Source organism: Tympanuchus pallidicinctus, unplaced genomic scaffold (genome assembly GCF_026119805.1).
Source record: "Tympanuchus pallidicinctus isolate F22 unplaced genomic scaffold, pur_lepc_1.0 scaffold22, whole genome shotgun sequence".
Taxonomy (NCBI): Eukaryota; Metazoa; Chordata; class Aves; order Galliformes; family Phasianidae; genus Tympanuchus; species Tympanuchus pallidicinctus.
Window position 1 is genome coordinate 33,135,545 of NW_026294739.1, and position 23,943 is coordinate 33,159,487.

The 23,943-nt window shown below is 37.2% G+C and overlaps 2 protein-coding genes across 2 annotated transcripts; one reads left to right on the top strand and one right to left on the bottom strand.

The window, feature by feature from the left end:
- Window positions 1-911: 911 nt before the first annotated feature.
- FAAP24 (FA core complex associated protein 24) lies at window positions 912-5,929 on the bottom strand. The gene is made up of 5 exons (XM_052687111.1): window positions 5,747-5,929; window positions 3,245-3,398; window positions 2,678-2,817; window positions 2,217-2,369; window positions 912-1,709 (listed from the first exon to the last, which is right to left on the bottom strand). Exons 2-5 carry the CDS (start codon window positions 3,354-3,356, stop codon window positions 1,467-1,469), a joined length of 648 nt encoding a protein of 215 aa, XP_052543071.1. The 5' UTR covers window positions 3,357-3,398; window positions 5,747-5,929; the 3' UTR covers window positions 912-1,466.
- Window positions 3,674-22,538, top strand: CEP89 (centrosomal protein 89). The gene is made up of 19 exons (XM_052687112.1): window positions 3,674-3,780; window positions 4,617-4,723; window positions 5,923-6,078; window positions 6,639-6,846; window positions 8,111-8,213; window positions 8,940-8,968; window positions 9,422-9,476; window positions 10,496-10,714; window positions 11,051-11,193; window positions 11,556-11,606; window positions 12,653-12,736; window positions 13,617-13,720; window positions 14,131-14,246; window positions 15,307-15,487; window positions 16,149-16,316; window positions 16,977-17,118; window positions 17,921-18,010; window positions 20,540-20,709; window positions 21,815-22,538. The coding sequence occupies exons 1-19, from the start codon at window positions 3,742-3,744 to the stop codon at window positions 22,044-22,046; spliced, it is 2,397 nt and encodes a 798-aa protein (XP_052543072.1). The 5' UTR covers window positions 3,674-3,741; the 3' UTR covers window positions 22,047-22,538.
- The last annotated feature ends 1,405 nt before the right edge of the window (window positions 22,539-23,943 follow it).

Below are 23,943 nucleotides of genomic sequence, written 5' to 3' on the forward strand. Positions count from 1 at the left end.
AATAGCTAACAAGATAAATACTCATTTCACAGCAAATTAAGACTTCAGCACTTTCATCATATGCTTCTAATGATATGGAATATACAAGGCTATTTTAAAATCCTATAAAATCAAAGTTTGCCACAGTTTAATGCTTCAGCCTTTAACTTTAGTAGTACTAGTTTTTACTACTTCAGTTGGAATTTATTTGGTGTACTGAGCCAGGTGGTCACTGGAAGAAGTGCAGAATGTACTTTGGTGTTTGCCTTGCAGTATCAATAGCCACACACGTTTTGGGTGTGAAATCCAGTCTCCATAGCAACATCAGTAACCAGTGACAGAAAAAAGCTAAAACATTTATAATGAAGCTCAAGTATTCCCTAGTGAGAAAATAGTATCTTGTTTTCTAGTTGTGGAAATCCTGATGTTTACTATCAGTACATAAAATAATGTAAAGCCATCTTGTAACTGTATTTTCAACCCAAGAAAGGAATCAGTGTAAGTAACAAATCCATCATCACATGGATGATTAAGTTGGTTACAGAGGTTCTCTTAATGAACAGGAACTGAAAACTGCTCAACTGCCTTCCTGCTGTAATCCAAAAGCCAAGTGATAGGATTGGAACTTACAACACCTCCTTAACGGGTGCATAGCAACAATAAAAATTACTAGATGAGATATCACTTAAAATATAATGCAATATGTCAGGAACACCAGTCCACTTCATAAATAACTCCTGGTTAGTACTGGAAGCACAAGATACAGAACGGTCAAAGCTTCCCACATATGGTAGTTGCTATATTTAATGCCATAATTAATCATCCCAACCTATATAGAAAAGCATATTAGTGTCTAAAATCTTAGTTAATTTGATACAAAGGAATAAATTTGGTAACGTCCTTTGGAGTGAAAAAAGAACTAGGGAAACGAGTTAGTGTAGTCAAAGATGTATTTAGGCAGCACTAAACACAGCGTGATGTTTGAGAAGCCCTGTCATACACAGACAGGTGGAAATAAACAGCTAAAGCAAACTGTGGAGCCGATACCAAGTGCTGCACTGCCTTGCTGTTTGTGACATGAAGTAATCACTGTACTCAGCTGTGTTTCCCAGCAGTGTACAGTGCAAGAAATGTTTGATTTAAAAGGTCCTAAAAAACAAACGAACAAACATACTAACACCAGCAGTGTGAATTGATCTCTTACCAGTTACGTAATGTAACAGTTACATAAATCCCAAGGCAGTATGACAGCATTACCTTCATCTGAAACTAATACACAAAAGAGCACAGTTCTAAGGAGGATGGTACAAGTTTATATCCAAACGACCAGAACAGCTATAAAGAGGAGAGCAAGCCAGGTGATTACTCTGCACCCTCTAGTTGTTGCTGAGATTACAGAAATTACCATAGTAAGTTATCGTTGAGAACAAAACTTCAGAATTCACAAGAAACAGATGCAGTTTTTCAAGAACAGCATAATATGCAAGTCAGGAACCCAAAAATGTATGGATTTGTTGTGCCACTGTTGGTCCAACTACGAGCTCGAGTTCTTTGACAGATGCGTTACAAATCTGATGGATGCTTCCAAACTGTTGCAGTAGAAGCAGAGCTTTCGTTTTCCCAACTCCTGGGATTTGTTGCACTGTCCGAAACACTGACGCCTCAGCCAGCTGTGAGCACTGTTTACGCAGAAAGGGGTTACTGGTGTGATCCTTACTTTGTTCACGGACCTGAAGCAAAACAAAACCATAAGCAACACCAAATGCCCTCTACTGGAGCTCTGTATTTTTGCTTCAGTGCATACCCACAAAGCCTCGCCAGGAAACTCAACGGTTTCTTAACTTAAATAATGAATTCAAGCAATTGATGCAATCAAGAAAGAATAAAGTAAAAAAGAGAATCAACTTAAGAAATTTCTTCAGCCTGACGCAAAGCAAGAAAAAAAATAATCACAAGTTGGTTTTGACAGACAAGAATGGATTTCCTGGTGCTATCCAGTGGCATCTCAGTGCTAGATCACATACAAAAAATACAGTATCAACTTCTTCCATTTTTTTTTTTCCTTTGCTTCCTCCTCCTACTGACCTGCACTACCTATTAGCATTTTAGGACCAAATGTTGGGCTCCCTTGAAATCACATATGTTTTTTCCATAAAACAAGTCATGATTGAGTGGAAAATAGGTAATTTTCTGCCTTATTATATATGAAGTGACTCTCCACTAACATTAGAACTTACAAGTTGAGTAATAAGTTGAGACGCTTCTTCTTGATTTGCCACAGGAACCAACGCCATTCCAAGTTGCAGCACAACGAGCTTTTGCACTGCTGAGAAGTACTGCTCACTTATTGGAGTCTTTTCGACAATCACAATTCCACCAAGGCTGCTGGCCTATATTGAAGGGGGTGGGGTGGGAAAAAGACCTCATTAACAAGCTGATGTGACGCAGCACAGAACCAACCTGTCAAATGTGACTTAGACAGAAGCAAGCAGAGGAAAAATGAAAGCTGCACAAGCAGCATTGAAGCTAAATAAAGCATTATTACACCAATGTGTAATCTTTCGGTTTTCGGTATTTCGGTGGAAATACCACAGAATTTTAGCTCCACCAGAAATAAGAAAAAGTCACAATGTGAATGTTTTCAGCACGGAATATGCAAGCTGCAATTGGAAACTTCCTCTTCTCCTGTGGTACTTACATTCCTAAACCGCACCAATCTCCGCTTGAATTCATCCCCTGCAACCAAATCTGCTTCAGAAATATATAAAACACAGATTCTGTTGGAAAGATGGAAATCCACGAGTCCCAAGCCATCTTCAAAGACGAGTTTAGTTTTCCCTTAAGGTTAAGAATAAAAAATACAGCAATTTAAAGACACACACAAGCACTTAGCCACGCAGCTCTCCCGATACGCCAATAATTCTGTTGGCTCGGCTACCAAACTCACTTCGCAGTCGCTCTTCTCATCAAGTAAAACCTGCTCGAGGAAGCTAAACCGATACCTTTGACAATACCGATTAACAGCTCTTTGAAACTACAGATTCCAGGCGGCCTCTCGACACACTTCGGCCTTGCAGAACCCTGCACCCTGCCGTACCTCGGTGGAGCTGCAGCCAGCTGCTCAGCGGCAGCAACGCAAACACGGCAGAGTTCATCACAGCCACGAACAGCTGTTCGTCCTGCTCAGATGTGGCTACGACCGAATGAAGCGCATTCCAGGAAGTTCGGCACCAGCGAGGAACAGAGAGCCGCTGTTCCCTCTCACCTTGCAGCCTGCGGGCCATCTCGGATCCCCTCCACTTCTCGTTCCCAACCACGTGTCCGTAAGGAACAACCACGGATCCCGCCGCGGCAGGGAGGTTTCCTTTGGCCGTCATCGGACCTCCCTCACCTTTTTACTTCAGCAGCAGTTACTCTCTCTGAAAAACGTGGAAGGGAATTTATAACTCCACAGGCCAGCCGACAGAGCACAAGCCCCGCTTCCCTCAGCAGCAGCTGCAAACCGCCCGCCTCGCAGCGCGCGCCTGACTGAAGGCGCCAGGCGCGAAAGAGGAAACGAAGCTCCACCGCCGAGAGCGAATGAGGAGGCGGATGGGGGCGGGGCTTGCCTCTGGTAGGTTGCTATGGCCGCAGTAAGGCGCGCGCCGATTGGCGGAGCGCAAATTCCCAGCAAATCCGCCGCGCTGTTGCTGGCGGGTCGGGCGTGCTGGGAGAAGCGTCCGCAGGAAAAGCGGAAGGTGGCGGAGCGCGCTGTCAGCCGCGATGGCGTTCGTCTTCAGGAGAGGTCGCGAAAGGCCCTTCGTGAGTACCGCCTCGGGCAGGCGCCGAGCTCCGCGTAGCAGTTACTGCAGATTGTCCCCTAGGAACTATGGAGTTCTAACCACGGCCCCGCCCCAAACCCCAGCCGCGTGTCTGAGGGTGCTGTCCGAACGCGCTCGGGCTCCGGCAGCTTAGGGCGGCGCGCAGGGTGCTGCCGGTGCGGGGCTCTGCACAGCTCCCTGCAACGCAGCAGTCGTTCCCCGTTTTCCTGTTAATTATCCCGTTGGAGAAGATACAGAAAAATTCTCCATTTAAAAAATCTGCTGTTCAAACCTCATCAGCATTTTTTTTTCTTCCCTATTCAGTCTGAGCCTTTATGCTGAGCCTTTATGACTCTTGAAGGACAAGTCTTGTGAGACTAGTTTAGTGATAGCGCTTTCTTCATCTCCTTCTGCAGCGACCACAGGTTTCAAACCTCTTGTACAAGACAGGGAATAATAATTGTTACTGCGAAGTAAGGTTCAAATAATTTGAAGTAAATTAACATCTGGTGCCTTTCTTGTCTATGTACGAAAATAAGACTTTAAATGAGTATATCGCAATTCTGATTTTGCAAGTAGTGATGTAATGAGTGGAGAAGGTGCAGTCACTGGTATACAGTTGTTGTAAAGTACATTTCTAACCTTCATTCATACTATTCATACATGCTCTGAAGTTACATTTAAAACCATTTCAAGTTTTCTGTTCACATTAATTGCATGTGAACATTCTTGCCTTCTGTATTATTTTGTGAAGTTAGTTTTTGTGCATGTTCGGTTCTGTACTTTATTCGTTATCCTTAAATTCATTGCCAACTAATTTTATTTTAAATTGTTTAGAAACACATAGCTCATGGCCTGGTCCCTGCTGCCACCATAGCTCCTAAACCTGCAGTTCCCCGCACCCCTCCCCCTCGTAGCCCAAACCCTTCTCCAGAAAGGCTCAGGTAGGTTTTGAGTTGTTTCTTTTTTTTTGTTTCATCAATTGCAGTAGCGCACTAGGAATGCATGATGAGCAGAGCTGTTGTAGTGTTTACATAAGCCTTCTCACAAATGAATGTTTTTAGGGGGAGCTGTTCTCAAATACGATAAGCAATTAAGACAATTATCTTTCTGTATAACTTATAAATCTGAGTCAATCAAAGACAAATGGACTTTTCAAAGCTAGGGCCATTTCAAAATTGGATGCTACAGTGCAGGACTTTAGGTGTGTTAGTACCATGAATGAAGAACTTTCTACTCCTTAGAAACGCTAAGTTAAACATTACTAACCTGCCATTCTATTACATTAAAAATCAACAACAAAACAGGGACTTAAAGACTTGTATGCAAGACCCCTGCTAATCTGAATTAGCAAGGCAGGCAAGTAGTACAAAGGGAAAATAGGAATTTAGTTTCATTTATAGTACCTTACAGTTTTTCTTCTTTGATTTCTCTGCATTTAATTCACTTCTGGTTCTTTTCTGTGTTCTTGCTTCTGTCCATATTATTCCTGGTCAATTGCAGTTCATTTCTTCTTTTTGATCTCCAGCTGCTGTCATTCCTGTTGCAACCCTCATCTTTTGATCTTCATTCCCATTTCTTTTTCATCTTTATCTTACTCCACTCTGCTCTGCAGCATCTCGCTAGCAAGCACTTCCATCTACTTACACTTGCACTAGTTTGTAACACTTCAGCATTTATGCACAGCTTCACAGCCATCAGTAATGACATCAACAATTCTGTAGTTTTCTCCTGGGAAGTAGGAGACAAAATAGCAAAATATGGAACAATTTCTCAACCTGCCTCCATGTACTGTTATTAGGACTGAAGTGAATGCTAAGTACTGTACATTTTTGGTGTGAATTTTGGAAATGTAATTCAGTATTTTTTTTTCATGCATTTGAAAAACTTATTAGGTATTTAAACTGTACTCTTAGATTGCACTCATTAGAGTGCATTGTTAGAGCACACCTGGTTTTGTGCGTTACCTTGGAGTTAACTGGTTTAAATCCGGTCCCTTTGCAATGTTAGCGTTGTTTTTTAACTTTGAACTTCTGGCTTTTCTTAAATAGTGAAGACGTTTTACATTGGAAGAGGATATAAGGTGTGCAGCACAGAGATGACATTAGTACTGTATTGTTTCTTTTCTTCTGTTTTCTTCCAGATCTGCTTTAGCAGCAGCTATCCTTGCAACAACACTGACAGGGCGCACGGTTGCTATTCCTCAGCCTCGGCAGCGATCACTTTCTGAAGGTGATTCTGCCCGCGCAGAACAGGAGGGCTTTGAACCATATGCTACAGTCACAGAGCTCAGAATGGGGTAGCGTATGCTTTGTTTTGCTCTCTGAAATTAGAAATGAAATCTTCCAATGAAGTAATTTTAACCAAGAGTTACTGAGAACTGATTCAAATCCTTAAACCAGTTTACTTCATAAATGAAGTCCAAAGTCCACAGCTGTTATTCTACTTCTCATACAGTGATGTATATCATCCCCAGAGAGGGAGGTCTGGATTGTACAGCTACTGCACATAAAAACATATTATTTCTGCCAAATGCTTATCAGTTATACAGTTAATCACCGAAGAATCATCTGGATTATATAAGGTAATTCCTTTGTGCTAAATTATTATTTCAGACTATTTTTTCTGTAGAATTAGCAGCCTTTGATCTCTAGTGTGGTATTTTCTTTAAACTAGAGAAGAAAACAGTTTCGGTGTTGCCTGTTTTAAAGCATGTGCATAACTTAGGCTACTTGTTTGCAGTTAAAGCGTACATATTTGTTTCTGCTGTTGGACTGGTGTACATTCTCTGACAGATGACTCTACTTTACTGGCATTTAGCAACATTGAAGCAGGCTTTGAACTGTTTTGTACTTACAGGCCTAACTGGAAACTTGATGGCAGTGACAGATCTCCTGTGCAGTCACTGGAAATAACAGGCAGTTACTGTGAGGATGAGGACATGGAAACCTATCTTTCAGATGCTGGCAGAGAGGCAGAGACAGAGTCCAGCTCTGAGAGTAATGAGAAACATGGAGAAAGCTTTAGCACCAGTGCGATTTATGCAGTTCCCTGTAAAAACAAAAAGGTAGTATTTTTAATCAGTCAATTCCTTTACTGTATTGTAATATATTAGTGTGAATATTAAATATTACTATAGCTTGTCATTCTCTTACTATTTACTTATTTATTCCATTTTTATTTACATCTTCTCACAATCAGTTTACTCTTAAACATGCTAAGTTTGTTTGTTGATCCTCACATATTCCTTATATAGTTATTAGCACATTTTTCTTAATAGGAAATCACTGATATTATTGCTCTTATTACAGATTTAAAGGAAGTATATGTTTTAATCTGGTAAAGTGTCCAATATTTTACTAAGAGCGTAATACTTAAATACTTAAATAATACTAATTATATATACCAATATTTTACTTTTACTAAGAGCGTAAATACTTAAGTACTTTTAGGCGTAGTGAAAGCTCAGTAATTGATTCAGATCCTGCTAAGGAGCAGGACCCATTCAGAGAGAAGAACATTCAGAATCAAACAGAAGACATGACCTTGTGTCTTAAAGACCAGTGGATCTTTGTGTGTTTAAAGCATGGAAGCAGCTCCAGTTTGCATCTTTGTCCAAAGTGCTACAAAAACAGAAGTAACTGAGTAGTACACAAGGAATACAATGCTATGTTTGTGAAAGGAATTGGAAAACACACTGAAGTGAAGAGACAGTAATTAGGGAGAAGAGAGGAGAGGGAAGAAGGGGTGTGTTGCATATTGGGATGTTGCTACGCAATCAACAAGGGAAAACAGCTAAGACTGCTAAAAATTACTCATTAACTGTTTGAGTGCTGTAACATCATAAATGGCAGAGCTTTTTTAAAGAGTAAGTTTAGATATAGAATGGCCTGGATTGGAAAGAGCCCTAAAGCCCACCCAGTTCCAAGTCCTTGCTGTGTCAGGGCTCCCCCCACCAGCTCCGGCTGCCCAGGGCCCCATACAGCCTGGCCTTGAATGCATCCAGGAATGGGGATCCACAAAGACTAGCTTCAGGGCAGGTAAGACTGCACTGGGCAGGGGATCTGAAGCAAAAAAAGGCTGACAAAATCGACAGATCATATGATCCAAGTTGTCCACCTCCTGCTGGTTGTGTTAAGGCTATATTTTATGTGTAGTCCTGAAGCCAAACATTATATTCTTTCATTTATTATCTTAAAATTCTAGGGTATAATTCTAAATGTGACTAAGACATTATTATAGTGAAGGTTTCATACACATATCAAGATGCTCTGTCATGGGCTATTTTAACAGTGTTATGATTTAGACAGGCTTGTCTTATTTATATACAGGAAGAGTTTCAACCATCTCCTACTAATAATGCTAAGAAGAAGGAAACATCTCATGAAAGTCAGTTTCAGGTGTTGGTGGATGAGTCAAACACGCATTCTGAAGGTAAATAAGTTTACTGTAAGGCAAAATGCCTTACCATTTAATATCATGGGAGAAAATTTTTGAATAACCTAAATTTAATATGATAATGATATATTCCCTTAAAAAAAAAAAAAGAAATGTTACGAAGTAGCCACTTCTAGTAGTTATAGAAAAATAAGAATTTGCACAGAGGGAAGATTATTCCATACCCACTCTATAATGAAACTCTTAAACATCTATTAACAGTCAGCTTTAAAAACAAAACATCTAAATTGAGCAATAAGCTCTGTCTGGTCTACCACATCTCTGATATGTGTGCCAGAATCAAACCATTTTATTCTCTGAATGCTACTGGAATGTTATGGTACTCAAAGCTTTAGTAGAAGAAAAAAACCCAGACGTTCTAGTAACTACCAATGTTAGAAGGGTTAAGTAGGAAAAAGAAAATATCTTTAGTCAGTCATTTTTCTTGGACTAAGAAAATGACATGTCTGAAAATCAGCTGTAAGAACACTTTTCTGAAAACATAATCTTGTTTCTTCCATGATTGTATTTATACAGTGTGAGTGGTAAAGTAAGGTATCACATCAGTATTCTAATAAACCACTAAGGGGATTTTAGAAGGACTTTCTTGTGCTTATTTGCAGTACATAATGTGTACTTAAGTATCCATATGCACGCTTAGAATTTACAGGCTTACTAATATTTCATTCTTAATTAATCCATAGATCTGCTTTTCTTTAACAGAGAACGAACGGCTTGGCTTGAATTCAAAGGTAAGACTTATAAGAAGGTTTATTTGTGACACATTATGGAAAATATTGTGCTCTGGTGTTATAAAGAGCTGCCACTTTACAACTATCTTTTATGACTATCCTAGAGTCTCTCATACGAACTAAAAAGAGGGAGCAAAATTCAGACTGTTAGGACAAGAAACCTGGTTTATTTTTAAAGCCATTATGGAATTGTTTTGAGAACTGTCCATCTTTGACAACGAAAGAAAATACTATTTCACGTGCTCAGGAGTGAGCATTAACAGTAGTAAGTAACAAGATGGCGAGACATAAATGACAAGTGCAGCAGTGAGTTCAACCTTCAACTTTACTGATACCAAAGAATTGTTTCAAAAGTTCTGTTTCTTAAGTTCTCTAGCACTGATACTGTTCAGTGTGTTTCAGATACAGTGTGTTTCAGAGCAAACTGTCTCTTTTTTGTTATTTCCATGGTAGGAAGAAAAATCATTAGCTGAAAGTCCTATCCGGGAGAAGCCTCCACCATCCCCAGGTACTTGTGATTTTTCTGTGACGTTGCTGCAGATATTCACTTTAAAGAATGCATGTTTATAAAAATACATTTTCCAGCTTATACTCAGTAAGCCTAATTCACGAAAAAATATATTTCTCCTGCACAGATAAAAAAAAAAAAATGCTGTGTTGTGATATGTATTAAAACATTAGTTCTAGGTTTTTTATGTTGGGTATTTAATTTGTTTTTATTTTCCAATCTAAGTGATAAGCAATGTCATGAAATGAAAGTTATAATGGACTTCTTTAGTCCCCTAAGTTTCTATGTTAAAGACTGTCACCATTACTAAGCGTCTCACTGCAACTGAACTGGTTGACATGAGGTGTGTGGGCTGTCTGCAGCTGCTGCTGTTAGACTGTGCTGTCTCTTGAACTCTGTCGTTAATGGTGAAATTGCAGCTTTTATTTTAATAGGTAAGCTGTTTAGTCCATATGGCAGGAAAGAAAAAAATGAAGTAGATCCCTTATTGCTAATGCAACGATGTATCTGTATTCCTGCAGAGAATCTGAAGTTTTACTTTTTAAGGACTGTGAAGTAGCTTCTGTGCATAACAGAACACTGAAACTTGTTCAGTGGGAAGAAGAGCAAAGCTTTAACTACATACTTGATTAAAATAAAAGGGGGCACAGGAAGATCAACTAACCTATGCAGACATGGACATTGCTTCCTGCAGTGCCTATTTCTGTCTCACCACTCTGATTACCCGTGTTAGAGAGAGGAAAATCCACATGCATTTTCCTTGTGCCTTACAGAAAGTTGTTTTTGTTTTTTTTTCCCCCAGTGCTTCAGAGAAAACGGAGCCCCTGCTCTGTATAGCTCTTCCCACATACACACCTACATTCTTTCTTACCTTAATCCTCTGGAAGCCATTAGTTGATTTATATATCTTATGTAGTACCACTCATGCCAATAATAGAAAAAGTGGATTATAATTTGCTGAAATTTGCTGTACTGAAGTCTTAATATAATTCAGATATATTGAACTTTGGCATCTACAGATGTCTCTATTCGTGCAAGGCAAGCACGGGAAAATAAGACTAGAGAAAAGCTCAGAGAACTACAACAAGAAAACTGGTCTTTGAACAAGGCATATCAGGCTGTGGGTCAACAACTCGAGGGAATAAAACAGCAAATGGAAGAACAGCAATTAAAAGTGAAGAGATTAGAAGAAGAAAACAGAAAACTTAAAGAAGCTGCAAAGACGACACATGATGAAGGTGGGAGACATACTACTAGTGATTTTGCTTGATTCCTTTTAACCCAGTATTGGGGCAGCAGGTATTTGTGTTACTAATTTGAGCAAGTAGCTCTGCAGAAGGATTTTTTGTACAGTATTTTTTGTATTAATTTTGTCAAGGAATAACTAGAGGCTCGTGAGAATGTTATTCCATGTTCTTTGTGTTAGTAGTTTTTCACAGGTTTACTCCCTAACACTTTTGGGAGATGTTCTCTTGTAGTTCTGGCTTACTGAGATTTTTTTCCTTAAAATTAACAAATCAATGTTAACATTTCTTGAAGTTTGATTGAAATGGATAGCATATTTCTTTTAATAGGAGACACTACAGAATTACTTTCTCTGAGACAACAAGCACAAGAACTTGTAGATGAAAACGATGCTTTGAAATTGACAGTCCATCGTTTGAATGTAGAGTTAAGTCGCTATCAAACTAAATTCAGGCCACTGACCCGAGAAGAGGTAAGAATGTTAGTTGTAACAGCAGTCTGCATGGAAATGTCCAATTGTGCTTTAATTCACCTTTGAGTTTTTGGGGGTAAATCCAGATAAAATAACTTCAGTCTGCACATGGTGTAGGTTTCCTTTCAAAATTGAGAATAAGCTCTTACCTTTAAATCTAACTTTAAAAAGTTAGCTCACATTAGTAAGATGCTGAAACTTCAGTTCTGCTGACTGTGTGTGCATTACATGTGCAACACACATCATTAGAAACATAAGCTTGTTTGGGGGTAATAGTTATGAGTCGTATGCTTTTGCAGTGACTGATGTTGGTGCTTTAAAAAGCAAGAAATAATTAGTTTCTTTTTAAATATCTTTTTTAGCATCTAAAACTAAATAGTTTACCCACTAAAGGACCACCACCCCCATGGCTGGTAAGTAGTATATTTTTGCTTATCTGCTCATTCCTTTTCAAGTAAAGCAGTAGAATTTCTTTACTAGAATCACAATACTCAAACTCTCAGGATATTACTTAGTAATGCTGTTGAACTGTTGCATAATGGTAGAATTTGATGAACATTTGCTTCATGAAAACAGATGCAATGCAAAAAATTTGCAATGAATATGTGCATCTCTGGGTGAACTAATGATAAGCTACAAGTTGCATACAGTTACCAAATTTGCACTCATGAAAGCAATGCAAAACAGCTACTGTGAGAACCGTAAATACCATCTTCACTGAGTACTGTCTGTCATACGCTTTGCTTCAAGGTCTATTGCTTAATTATTGATCTGAATTTTTATTCTTCTCCAGAGATGATTTTAAGTAATACTAGAAATACTGTATTTTAGAGATTCTAATGATAGAAATTATCACAGGTCCACTGGTAGAAAGTGGTAGGCAAATAATCCATGAAATGCTTTATTTCACTGATGAAGTTAAACCATACCTCCTTAGTCAGAATGACAAAGAACTGGTGTTGGGCAGTGCTCTGTGTGGCTGCCTGAGCAAGGAAGTTGCTCAAGGTGACCTCCAGAGGTCCCTCCCAGCTTCACCAATTCTTTCTGTGATATGCAGCATGTGAAGATGGATTTTCCAAGTTGAAATGACTAGGTTATAAGTAGCTGACTAATTCTTTATGGACAGATTTTTTTTTTTTAGTATGCATTCCTATGAGAAAAAAAAACTTGGTTTCTAGATTGAATTGCAGCACACTAAGAACAGAGCACTTTCAGGTTCCTTTGAAAGAAATGGTATTTTGACTTTGTGCAAGTTTATTTAAATTACTTTTCTGTAATTTAAGGAGCTCTTGAACTATTTATTCCACCTTCAATTATACACACAATTAATGGTACCTGAAAGCCCTTAATAGTATTTAAAACTAGCAATGAAAAACTACTAGGATGAGAAATTAAATCTACTGATGAGATTATAGTTTCTATCTGATTTATGAGATTTTTTAAACTTTTTTTTCTTAAGCTGGATATGAAGTATTTGTCTCCTCTTCTGTTGGCATATGAAGACAGAATAAAAGAAAAGGAAGATTTAAATTTTGCACATGAGGCAAGTCATCATTCAAAGAAAAAATACTTCTAAAATAAAGCAGAAAGATCTACTTATGTTTTTCAGGGATTTGTCCAAGCTGTTTTCTGCCTAAAATTAAAAGTGACCTTCTCTTTAGCAGACATAATCATTTTTGTCTTAAAATGCTTGGTTTGTTCTTTTTTTTGTCAGGTTGTTCAGATACAGAATGAGGCACAATATTGCAATGTATGGGAATTGCAGTTTCTCAGTAAACCATTAAAAGTCAGCCAGTAGAAGAATTTATTGCTGCCATTCATAATGGGGATGCCAGTGCCCTGAATTAGCTGGGCTTTGGATTTAGTGGAAGTAGTATTTTTATTTCAAGTTATTTAAGGATCAGGTACTGCCTGTTTTTGCTCTTTATAAATGTATTTTATCACCAAGCCTTTAAATTAAAAAAATTGTTTCTTGAGAATCTTTTTTCAAACAGTGATCAATAAGCAAAGAAAGATTACCAAGGCACTCATCTTTTCTCATTTAAACCATATATAACCAAATCCAAGGAACTACATGAGCTTCAGAGCAGAACTGTTATTCAGCATAATTTATTTCCTTCAAAAACTGAAGCCAGAGAATGAGCCATATTTCATACTGAAACATATGCTGTTATCTGGTAGATTCCAGAATTCATGTTCTTGCATCTATGTTTCAATTTTAATTTGCTTAATTAAAATTACAACAGACAAAAAAAAATATCTCAATTCAGATATGTACATGAGTTCAAGATGAGTGACTAGTCAGATAACATTGTTAACGTGGGAATTATGAAGGCACTCAGACATACATCTTCTGTTGATGTAAAAATCAAACCAAAATATTTACCTCTAAATATTTTAATTTGAAATCCTTTATCTTCCAGGAGGATATGAAGAATTTTAAAGTACAAGTCGAAGAGCTGGTGAAGGAAAATGAAGACCTGCATGAGCAATTAAATACGAATAACTTAATTACCTCTACAGAATGGCAAGTTATTATGAGAAATACATGAAAAATAACTAATTGTTTTGCTTGATCCATGCAAATGCACAAGATTACAGATTTTAAGACTGGCAGTGGACTAGATCAGATGACATACAGAGGTCTCTTCCAGCCTAAACCACTCTGACTATAATTTACACATACCTATCTTTCCTTTCTTCTACAGTGAATTTTTTATTTAGTTTGTAACAAAATTTCTTCAAATAATTTACATTTTCAAAGATATTTTATGTCTTTGATGAGCTTACCTTACATCTTGAGATTGCTTTTGATGAAGGCTTTTCATTTGCTTTTGAAGGGCATTCAAATAGTTTTAAGTTTACACTGTTGGAAGTCGATTGTTTTCTCCTTTGGACATAAACTTCAGTCATTTTATAAACTGCTTGTTATTGCAGGCACCAGCTACAAACTCAGGCCAGACTGGTCTTGGAAGAAAACAGGTTGTTGATGGAGCAACTTGAAATTCAACAAGCTAAAGCAAAAGATAGTCACAGACAACATGTTCAAGAAGGTATGTGCTTGAGCTTCTAGACACAGCAACTGCAGTTTGTGATTTTTTTTTTTCCTCAGCTTGATAAGATGCTTGTAGAACACTACGAAGACAGACTCTGGCTGTCAGCTGACAGGAAAAAGGAATGCTGCTATCGCTTGCTGATTACTATACAGGACAGTCTGTTTTGACTTCCTTCTTCTGGAAGAGTGACCAGAACTGAAAAAAAAATAAATAATGAAATCAGTAAAGTGTATTTCAAGAGCCCTTAAAACTTCACAGGCTTTCATGTTCAATTTAGAATCTGTGGGCTTTATCGGTTCATTTTTCTACTTCCTAAACCAATCTTTATTACTGATATAATAGTTGATTATTTCACAGGTAGCAGCATGTGATTTTACTTTCATAGTTTGATATGGCTTAGATTTATATGTACATGTCAAGTAGTAATCAGTTTGGTTACTAATTGTTTTGTAATCAGTTTGGTTACTTATTGTTTTATCAGAGGCTTGTATTTAGTTGAATAATTATGCTCTATATCAACCAATTCCTCTTGATAATTTTTGATAATAGAATTCCGAATGAGTATTGAGAAAAAAAAGTCTGGCATGTTACAGTTTAAAATCCTAGTACTGAGAGCAACAATTCTTAGTAATGATTAATAAAAGCAAGACTGAAGGTACGAATTCTGTGAATCTTAATTCACAGGTTAGGATGTCCTGAAGAACATGTAATTCAGTTGTTAGTATAAAGTTTATGATGAAAATCATTTTATGAAATGAATCTATATAGCCAATTTTCAATTCTGAAATTCTCTGTTTATCTGACACGTAGTTCCAGAAATAGTTTCCTTTCTGCTTTCAAAGTTTGACTTTCCTCCTATTTATAGTTACCTACCTCGCTGTGGAAAAATTTGGCACATCTAGACAAATTAGGACAGAAACAAACCAAACTGTTAAAACATAAAAATCCACTGTTAGATAATGCTATAAAGAACAATGAGTGAATGTATTATTGGTTTGAGTTCTAAGTGATTGAATTAATTCTGCTGTACCCAGTTGTGCTTTTTTCCTTCCAAAAGCTTCAAAATTGACCAAACAGATAATAATTTTAGAAGAGAAGAAACAGAGTCAAGAAGAACAGATCAGAGACTACCAGAAGCAGTTGAAAGCTCTACATACTACTTGTGAAGAGCTCAAAGCCAAACTGGATAGCAGAATAGCAGCAGAGGAGCACTTTGCTTTGGTGAATGACTTAAAAAGGTGAGTTTGCAATTGGTGCAAAAGAAACAGTTCTACAGAACATTCACGTGAGCACATCCTCATATGCATGCATTGTTCTGTAGGTAGAAATGTGCTGGTAATTTTCTGTACTTTGGTAGTTATCTCTACAGGTGAATAAGTGTCAGTATTTTCAAAATACTGTCTTGATTTTTATAGACGATTAAAATTATAAAAGTGAATCTCAACCCTGAAGGTATGAAAGTGATAAAACAAAATGTCTGTCACACGTATTTTGGGAAGTAATGCTTTTCTAAAGACATTCTGTAAATTTGTTTTCTTTCACCTGAGGATAGTAATTTCATTGTTTCTTGGTATGATCCCTTCCCTAGAAGTTCTGCCTAACAGTTTCTTCAAAAAAAATATGCAGGAAATGCATTTTGGACTATATGTTTTATAAGTTATAGAATTATTTCAAATGCAGCCAGGATGAATTTTCATTTTTATGAATTTTTGCTTGTGTTATGCTTCATTCACAAACTGGTACGTCATCAGATTGTAAAACCATTCTTTAGCACCACTGAACACCAAATATTACTAATGTACCTTTTTCATACCTTCAGCATGATACTCTTACCATAATTTGACTTTATACTGAAGTAGGTGTACACAAGAATCCTGTTCTACATGGTTGTTTTTGCAGCCATTTACAGCAGGAGCAGGAGAAAAAGCGCTCTGAGGTGGAAGATCTCATGGGGAAGATTGCATCACTGCAAGCTCAAAACAAGAAACTACTTTTACAAAAAAATAACTTCCTGGCTGACAAGACAACCCTGGAAGCTGAGATGGAAATGACACAGAAAACAAACAGGTTTCTCTTTTTTTCATTTTGTATTACGTTCTCATTTTCTCTTTTAATCTACTTAAATTTCTCAAAATACCACAGCAGTCGTACCTGTAAAAATGTCATCTCACATCCCAGTGTCTTTTCTGATTACAGAACAACTATATCTCTAAAAAAAAAAAAAAACCCAAACATCTTCACCACACTTATTTGGCTTGGTCGTTAAATAACTTTTCTAAACTTTTTACATTTGCACATGCATTTGTCTTTACATGCAAAATCAAGAATGAATCTTCAGTGATGGTAGTTAGCTGTAGTGATTAATCACATGTGCATATCCTGAAAAGCAGGATATTCCAGTAACTGTAGACTTTCACATATACCTGAGTGGTTCAGAGGGAGAACAGGCTTTTAAAAAGTAGCAATAATATTATTGTTTTTTTATGAGCTTGTTCTTGTGAATTGTTCTTGTGAATAATTGTTACAGTTACTATTCACAGGCATATTATAAAAACAAAGTTATGGGCAGTGATACTTTCAGCACTCAAAACATTTCAAGACAGCACATCTTTAGTAGCACATCTGATCGGTTTTCAGACTAGTGCAAGTTGATCTGCACTTAACATGCAAGTTCTCTTAATGCCATTATTAATTCCCAATCTTTAGATTCTCCTGTTAATTTTATAGGCGATTAAAGAAGAAAATAGGTCTTTTGAAACAGCAGTTGGAGGAAGCAATTGAAAAAGAAGTTGCAGCCCATCACTACCTGACAAACCTTATCGGTTTGGTGGAAAAGATAGCGCAGGAACGCGATCATCTTATTTTTTTGGTAATTACCTTTCATTAATTTGACTTGATGTTGCAGTTACCACCTTACTAGCACAATTCTTAATATTAATTTCAGTTACTGAAAATAGATAATTTCAGTTGATTGATTTAGCTACATAAATGGATATAGGAAATAGGATAGAAACAAAATTTTATAGAAGGGTGGCTAGAACTAGAACCCTAGCTTCTTGCGGTAGCGTAATTAAGCCTTAATTCACAGCAGCATTAGGGTCTGTAATAGTGCCCGTTATTTAATCTCATTTAACATATTGCTTCAAATGCTGAAATGGCATATATTGAAGAATAGCATGAAACCATAAGTACTTTGTAAGCATTTCTGATTTGGATGGTAAGCTGTGGTTATTAGTGATACGTATGGACCTTCTACTTTGGATGCAAATACACATCAATGCTTCTTTTCAGTTAACAGTTATTTTGACAAACTTGTGGAGAGTTCTGGAACAACTTCTATTTAGTCTATTTGCTTGGCTTTGTCTATTAGCTGGCATTTTATTACAGATGCATTGTTTTATTTACAATATCTCAGGGATGGCCCACACTGAGTGAAAAAACACCTGCCTAACATTTAACCTAAATCTTCTTTAAGTTTAAAGCTATTCCTCCTTGTCCTGTTACTATTAGACTGTGTAAGAAGTTGGTCACCCTCTTGTTAAGTTTCTTTTGTGTACTGATTCTTAGTTCTCAACACTCAAAACAGAACAGCTTTGTCTTCCTCAACTTATATATTTTGTTTGCCTTAAGTAATGATTCTATTTCATTATATCTGCACAATATGTTTGCAGGCCAAATGCTTGGAAAATGAGAACCATGGAGTTCTAAACAAAATAGTAGAAGGCAGTCTACGCTTAGGAAGGTTGGAAGAAAAAGTGAAGGTAAACAATTTCTAACCTGAACATTCTGTACAACTATTTTTATGATAAGTCAGTAGCAACTCTGTGTCAGTGTTGTTATGAAAGATGCTGATTTTGAGTTTTTAAAAAATGAAATCACAGTCATCATTCATCACAACTAAGTTCTTACATTGTACATGAATACTGCATGCGTCAGCTAGGTCACTGAATGAACACCATTAACAAGTCTGACTATGGAGCAGAACATTTATGCTATCTCCTTTTCCCTTTGTAATCAGAAAAGATGCAGCTCAAGCGTACAGGTTTTGCATTTTTTTTTCTAAATAATCATATGCAACATGAACTGTCCTGCAGTGACACCTGTTGTTTTTTTTTAAAACAGTATGTAATTGATAAAAATGGTTTTATTCAACAGTTGTTGTAAATAAACTCCAAGTATTTATTCTATTCACGGTTACTGAGATGGTGGTCTAAAACTGTTTGTTGCTCCAGGAAGAGAAGTAACAGAAGATCTGTACTATAATATAAATGGCTCCCACATGACTCAGTATGCAAAGCATAACAGAATTAGACTGCCAAGAACGTACCTTCTCAGAACTTCTTCACAGGAGTGTAGGTTATGTCCCCTTCAGTACCAGCTGCTACATCCAACATCAGTGCTCATCTTCACTGCTTGCTATATACCTGTGATGCTGTGATCTCAGGCAGCCTACTCTTTAAACCCTAGAGAAAATATCACCACTTCCAGCTGTGTTATCCCCCTCTTCCTGCAAATTGTTATCTCCATACACTACTGCCTGCTTTATTTGAGAGAAAATTAATGAGACAGTTCTGGATAATTCAGGAGCTTGCTCTGAAGGTTCTGTTGAGTGCCTGCAGTTTCACATATCAGCATTCCCAGCATCACACCAACTTGGTCTGGCTCCCTCAAAATGAGCATGGGTCCAGCTTGGGCCTCTTTAGCCATCCTGCTGAAGTTCTGCTGAGGCAGCTTATACATTTCAAATCAATTTAGCTATAAGCAATTTCTAGAACAGTGTATCCTTCACACCTAGCATCGTATTTTAATCGTTACACCAAAAAGTAGTGCATTCTTGTCTTTTGCACATATGGCACAAATGCAATTGGCAAATAATAAACAGGCAAGTAAAGCTGACAAATGCAGCCCATGTGTTACCTATCAGACACAGCTTTGAAGCACGTCAAGCAAAATAAATCTGAAAGAACAGATTTACCTTTAACCTCACATTCTATTTAACGTGCAGTCATATCATCCTGTATTTTGTAGATTTCCCTTCGGGAATCTCAAGTTAAATATTCTTCTCCACATAAGGTATTCTTAGACTTTTTTGCTCTGATTCAGATTTAGTGGCTAAAGCCTGTGATAAAAGATCATATTAAGACAACATAAATAGGAATATTTTCAAGGCTTCACAAAATATTTTGCAGTTTTACTGAAGGAGGTGTTTCTACCCCAAAAATCTGGTCTTAGAGAAAGTATATCTACAGAATGTAAAGTTTGACAACCACTTTAAAGCACTGTGTTGCAACCACAAGAAAAAAAAGCTGATATTGGAAAATATTTCTTTTTATCATGTGAAAAGTACCATAGAAATATGTAACAATACATGGCATGCTGTATTTTTCAGTTCCTCACATGGGTATGCAACCAATTGGAAAAGTTATTTCAAAAAGCAAAATCACTTCACGGAAAAAGTATTTGTCTTTATTTTGAGCTTAGACCCATATATTTAGTTATTACTGCTAATGTGCATAAAATGATTCGTGCCCTCAACAAACCGAACAAACTATTATGCGAAACAGCAATATTATTTTAAATCACTAAGGCACTCTGTCCTGCCTCCTGGTGTTACAATTAGAGAACAAAACACACACTTTTTCATAGAACGCTCTGATAAACGTAATTGCTGGACAAGTGGTAAGAACCACCTAGCTTTCAGTGGCCTGATCTAGTGGCGGGGGGGGAAGGGGTGTTACTAAATGATCTTTAAGGTTCCTTCCAACCCAAACCATTCTACAATTTTGAGTTCTGTGAAGTATAGCTCTGCACAAACATGTTTTTTTGCATCTGATTTTTTTTTCACTCAGAATCACAAGGTCGGAAAGGACCTACAAGATCACCTAGTCCAACTGCCCTCCCCCTACCACTGCTACCACAAGCCACTAGACCATAGCTTGTAGCTCCTCATCCAAACGTCTCTTGAATACTGCCACAGATAGCAACTCCACCACCTCCCTGGGCAGCCATTCTAGTGCCTGACCACTGAGAGAAAAAGCTTTTCCATACTATGGTATTCAGAGAACACACTGGTTTTATATGCATAACAAAGTGCAAACGTAATGCCATAACAAATAGGTTAAAAAAAAAAAAACCTACAAAAAATGTAATGCAACATACCTGATGGAATTAAAGAATAGCATCACTGATGAAAAGATTAAACTGCGAATGAATCTCTCACAACTTCCTTTTGGTGGTAGTAAATTGCACTTATTTCTCCTATCATAACACTCTTCCTATTAACTCTACAGCTCTATAAAAAGAGAGCAGCTGGGAAGCTTGGAGATATCAGTCTCAAATTGACTGAGCAGGAGAAAGATTTTGCTGGGAAGACTGCTCAGTACCAGCAAGAAATGAAGCACCTCCAGCGTCTGCTGCAAGACAAACAGGAAACCCTTGATGCAGTGCTGCAGCAAAAGAAGTAAGTCAGAGGCAGAAACAATCCAAATAGATCTGAAATAGATATGAAAAATAGCAATCTGAGTCTTGTTTCTGATGAGTTAGGGGCCTACAGATCATCAAGATGTGTTAATTATTTAACAGCATCTTCTACTAAAGGCTGAACATTTACCCATCCCCCCTCCACAACAGCTTTCACGCTGGCATAAAAATCAATCTAATGAGTACACACGTCAGGTTTCTTTTTGAATGTACCTCACTGTTTTGTTAACAAGTGACAGATTTGCCACGTGCGGAATGAAAAGAAAAATAACTATCAACAGCAGGCCAAGCTTCACTGTAAAATACTTCACTTTTTTCTTAAAACAAAAAATGCAGAAACAAAAACCTACCATTGTGCAACTGCAGTTGTGTTGTAACTGTTGCTTCTTAGATGCTTACCTGAAAAAACAACTTAACTGTCAAAAGCTGTGTATTACGCCCCGCTGAAGTCTTACTTATGACTGTAGTACACTGTGTGCAAAGTCAGGAGCATCCACAATATGTTTCTTTGACAATGACATGCTTTGACAGCTTATTCCAAAGTGAAATCAGCAAGCACTTTCAGATTCTGCATCTGTTGGATTTGTTCAGAAGTTAATCTTCTAAGAAAAGTTCAGACACACCACTCCCTCTCTAAATGTATCTGTTTCCACACACCACCACCACACAAACCCAGAAGTTGACACCATTTCTGTTTGGCCTCCACAAAGAGAAGTATTAGCTGAGCACAGAGCCTGAACTGACCTGTTGCTTGATCAGGCTTGTTTAGCTGGTAGACAAGATACAGAAATCATATCTGGCAGAAAAGGGGGTGCATGCGTTACAGAAACATACCTGCTGAGGAAACAGGACTGCAGTCACAACAGCCTGATACAAAGGCGTGTTGTTCTATGTGTTGAATTAACCTCAGTCCTCTCTGATGTTAGTTACTAGGATTTTAAAAGCAAAATAAGACTTAATTTCAAATCAGAACATTTCAAACATCTAAATTTATGCACTGTATAATTTGCTTATGTGCATACCATTATTGCATACGGCTGAAAAGTGGTTTTAAGATTAAGATTTATATTCATTTTTCTTCCTAGAAAAGTAGAAGGTGAACTTGAAGTCATTTGGGAATCCACATCCAAAGAAAACAGGAGAATGAGAGAACTCTTACATAAATCTTTGGGAAATAACAATATGTGGAATACTGTTACAGGTAATGAGTCATACTTGGATGAAATCTCTCAGAAGGATCTTCTTTATGGACATGATTTTAGCTATTGCGATGTGAAACAATCACCTACTAAAAATGAAAATCAACAACAATCCTAGCAATAAGAATAAAGATAGCTTATGGATTTTTATCATCAATGATAGGACAGTTACAGAAAGAACTCTGTGCCTGAATTTGACAACACTGAACAATAGAACAGTTACCATCTTCAAAATTTATTTATTTTTCAGAGTCATTAATATGACAACAGCATATTCTCTAGCTATAGTAATTATGAATATAAATCTATACTTTTATTTTTTGAAGAAAAAGCTGTTCCTTACTCAGGCAAAATGTGGTGCAATTCCAAATTAAAACAAAACAACTATCCAGTTAAAGAGAAAAAAACAAAGCCGCTGATAGGCTTGGAGTTGTAACACAGGCAAAGCACGTTCCTGGCTTTAGATTAACTGAACAGCAAAAAAGAAAGCCTCTGTGTGGTAAATAACATCCCCTATCATGCATCTTTATTAAAAGGCCTTTTGAAGGCAATTCCTTCAATATCACCAAATAAACTGTACATGAAATAAAAGCAAAACTGAAGAAAAAAACCAAACAATTTTGATGCCTGTTCTCTGATCTTAACATCCTGATTTGCAAGGATGTTCTTATATTGGATTGCCTGCCAAAGATCTTGTTCTTTCAAGGACAGAAATATTTAACTGCAGAGCAGGTAAGGATACAAACAGGTTTATGGTGTGTGAACGCACAGCTGTCCACAAAGCAGAACTGCAGGAATCTAGCCATCAGCACATTTCCTCCCAGCTGTACCAGGGTTGATGAAATGCTGACAGAAGATGCAGTCCTCCTCCTGGCTGAGTGGTCTGAATCCCACTTCGGATTCAGCTGCTTTGCAGGAAGTCACATTGACTTCTTCCACAGCATTTTCTGTAGCAGTGCCAGTCCTTAAATTAGAATGATGTGTATTCATCTTCATTTTCCTAAGAATTTCTTTTTCACAGTTCTGCACATCAATACAGAAGTATTTCAGTATTAAGTCTCATTATATATTACTTCAATTTAGGAATTCATACATATTTTTTGGGATCAGCTTTTTGTTTGTTGCTTCCTATCCATAATAAAAACCCAAATAGAACCAGAAAATTGTAACTGCACTGAAATCTGTAACTGTAGAGGCTGTATAAAGCTAGAAATGTTTAATCATTACATTGACTTTGATAAAGGTAACAAAAAACAAAGAAAAAGTTAAATACTAAGAATACATACTGTTACTCTAAGGGACCAGAAAATTTCCTGCTTTCTTGAGACATTTTCTTTCATAGTAAAGTAAAACCACGAGGAATCTGTACTGAGAATTTACCACTATTTAAAAAAAAAAAAAAGTTTTTAAAAGTTAGAAGATTTTTAATTTGTAAAACATGCTCCCCATGCACACACAACACCAAGGTCAACTGCTTGTAAACATCACCCAAGGTGGATGAACTCTGAATGTGGACACCAAATACTGTTAAGAAACTTGAAGCACTTTTACAACTTCTAATTACAAATCAAATGAAATGTAGTTACATGGTATTTGAAAATTGGTGTCATAAAAGTGAAAGGTTAATTAGTGATAAAAGTTTGTGCACATTGGATTTTCAAAGCTTTCCAAATACAGTCCCTCTCATCACTGTTTAATCCATTTATCATGCAATACAGTAGTGTCACTAGGGCGTTATCTGCTATCAGCTGAGGTAGCACCTAGGCAGGTTTATAACCAGCTGATCTGGCAAAAGTTTTGGTAATACTTAAGAATGGTGATTGAAGTTGCCCAAAATAAACTTCATTCTTTTAGTTACCAAGACTATGTACAGTTTTTCTTAATATACTTGTGTATATGCATATACTTGTATGTTCAATAAAACTGCTTTTTTTCCCTACCTCTGGAAAATACAGGTCCTTCAGTCTGTCTTTAGGTTAATGTATCTATAAACACAGTTGCTAAGTTACATTTTA

Excerpts from the sequence above, each read along its gene's own strand:
- FAAP24 (XM_052687111.1), bottom strand. The coding sequence starts at position 3,356 with ATGACGGCCAAAGGAAACCTCCCTGCCGCGGCGGGATCCGTGGTTGTT. Across the intron at positions 2,818-3,244 it reads GATGGCCCGCAGGCTGCAAG|GGAAAACTAAACTCGTCTTT; the intron begins GTGAGAGGGAAC and ends CTTAACCTTAAG. Across the intron at positions 1,710-2,216 it reads CTCAACTTATTACTCAACTT|GTCCGTGAACAAAGTAAGGA; the intron begins GTAAGTTCTAAT and ends GTTTTGCTTCAG.
- CEP89 (XM_052687112.1), top strand. The coding sequence starts at position 3,742 with ATGGCGTTCGTCTTCAGGAGAGGTCGCGAAAGGCCCTTC. Across the intron at positions 9,477-10,495 it reads GAAGCCTCCACCATCCCCAG|ATGTCTCTATTCGTGCAAGG; the intron begins GTACTTGTGATT and ends TGGCATCTACAG. Across the intron at positions 16,317-16,976 it reads ATGACACAGAAAACAAACAG|GCGATTAAAGAAGAAAATAG; the intron begins GTTTCTCTTTTT and ends TTAATTTTATAG.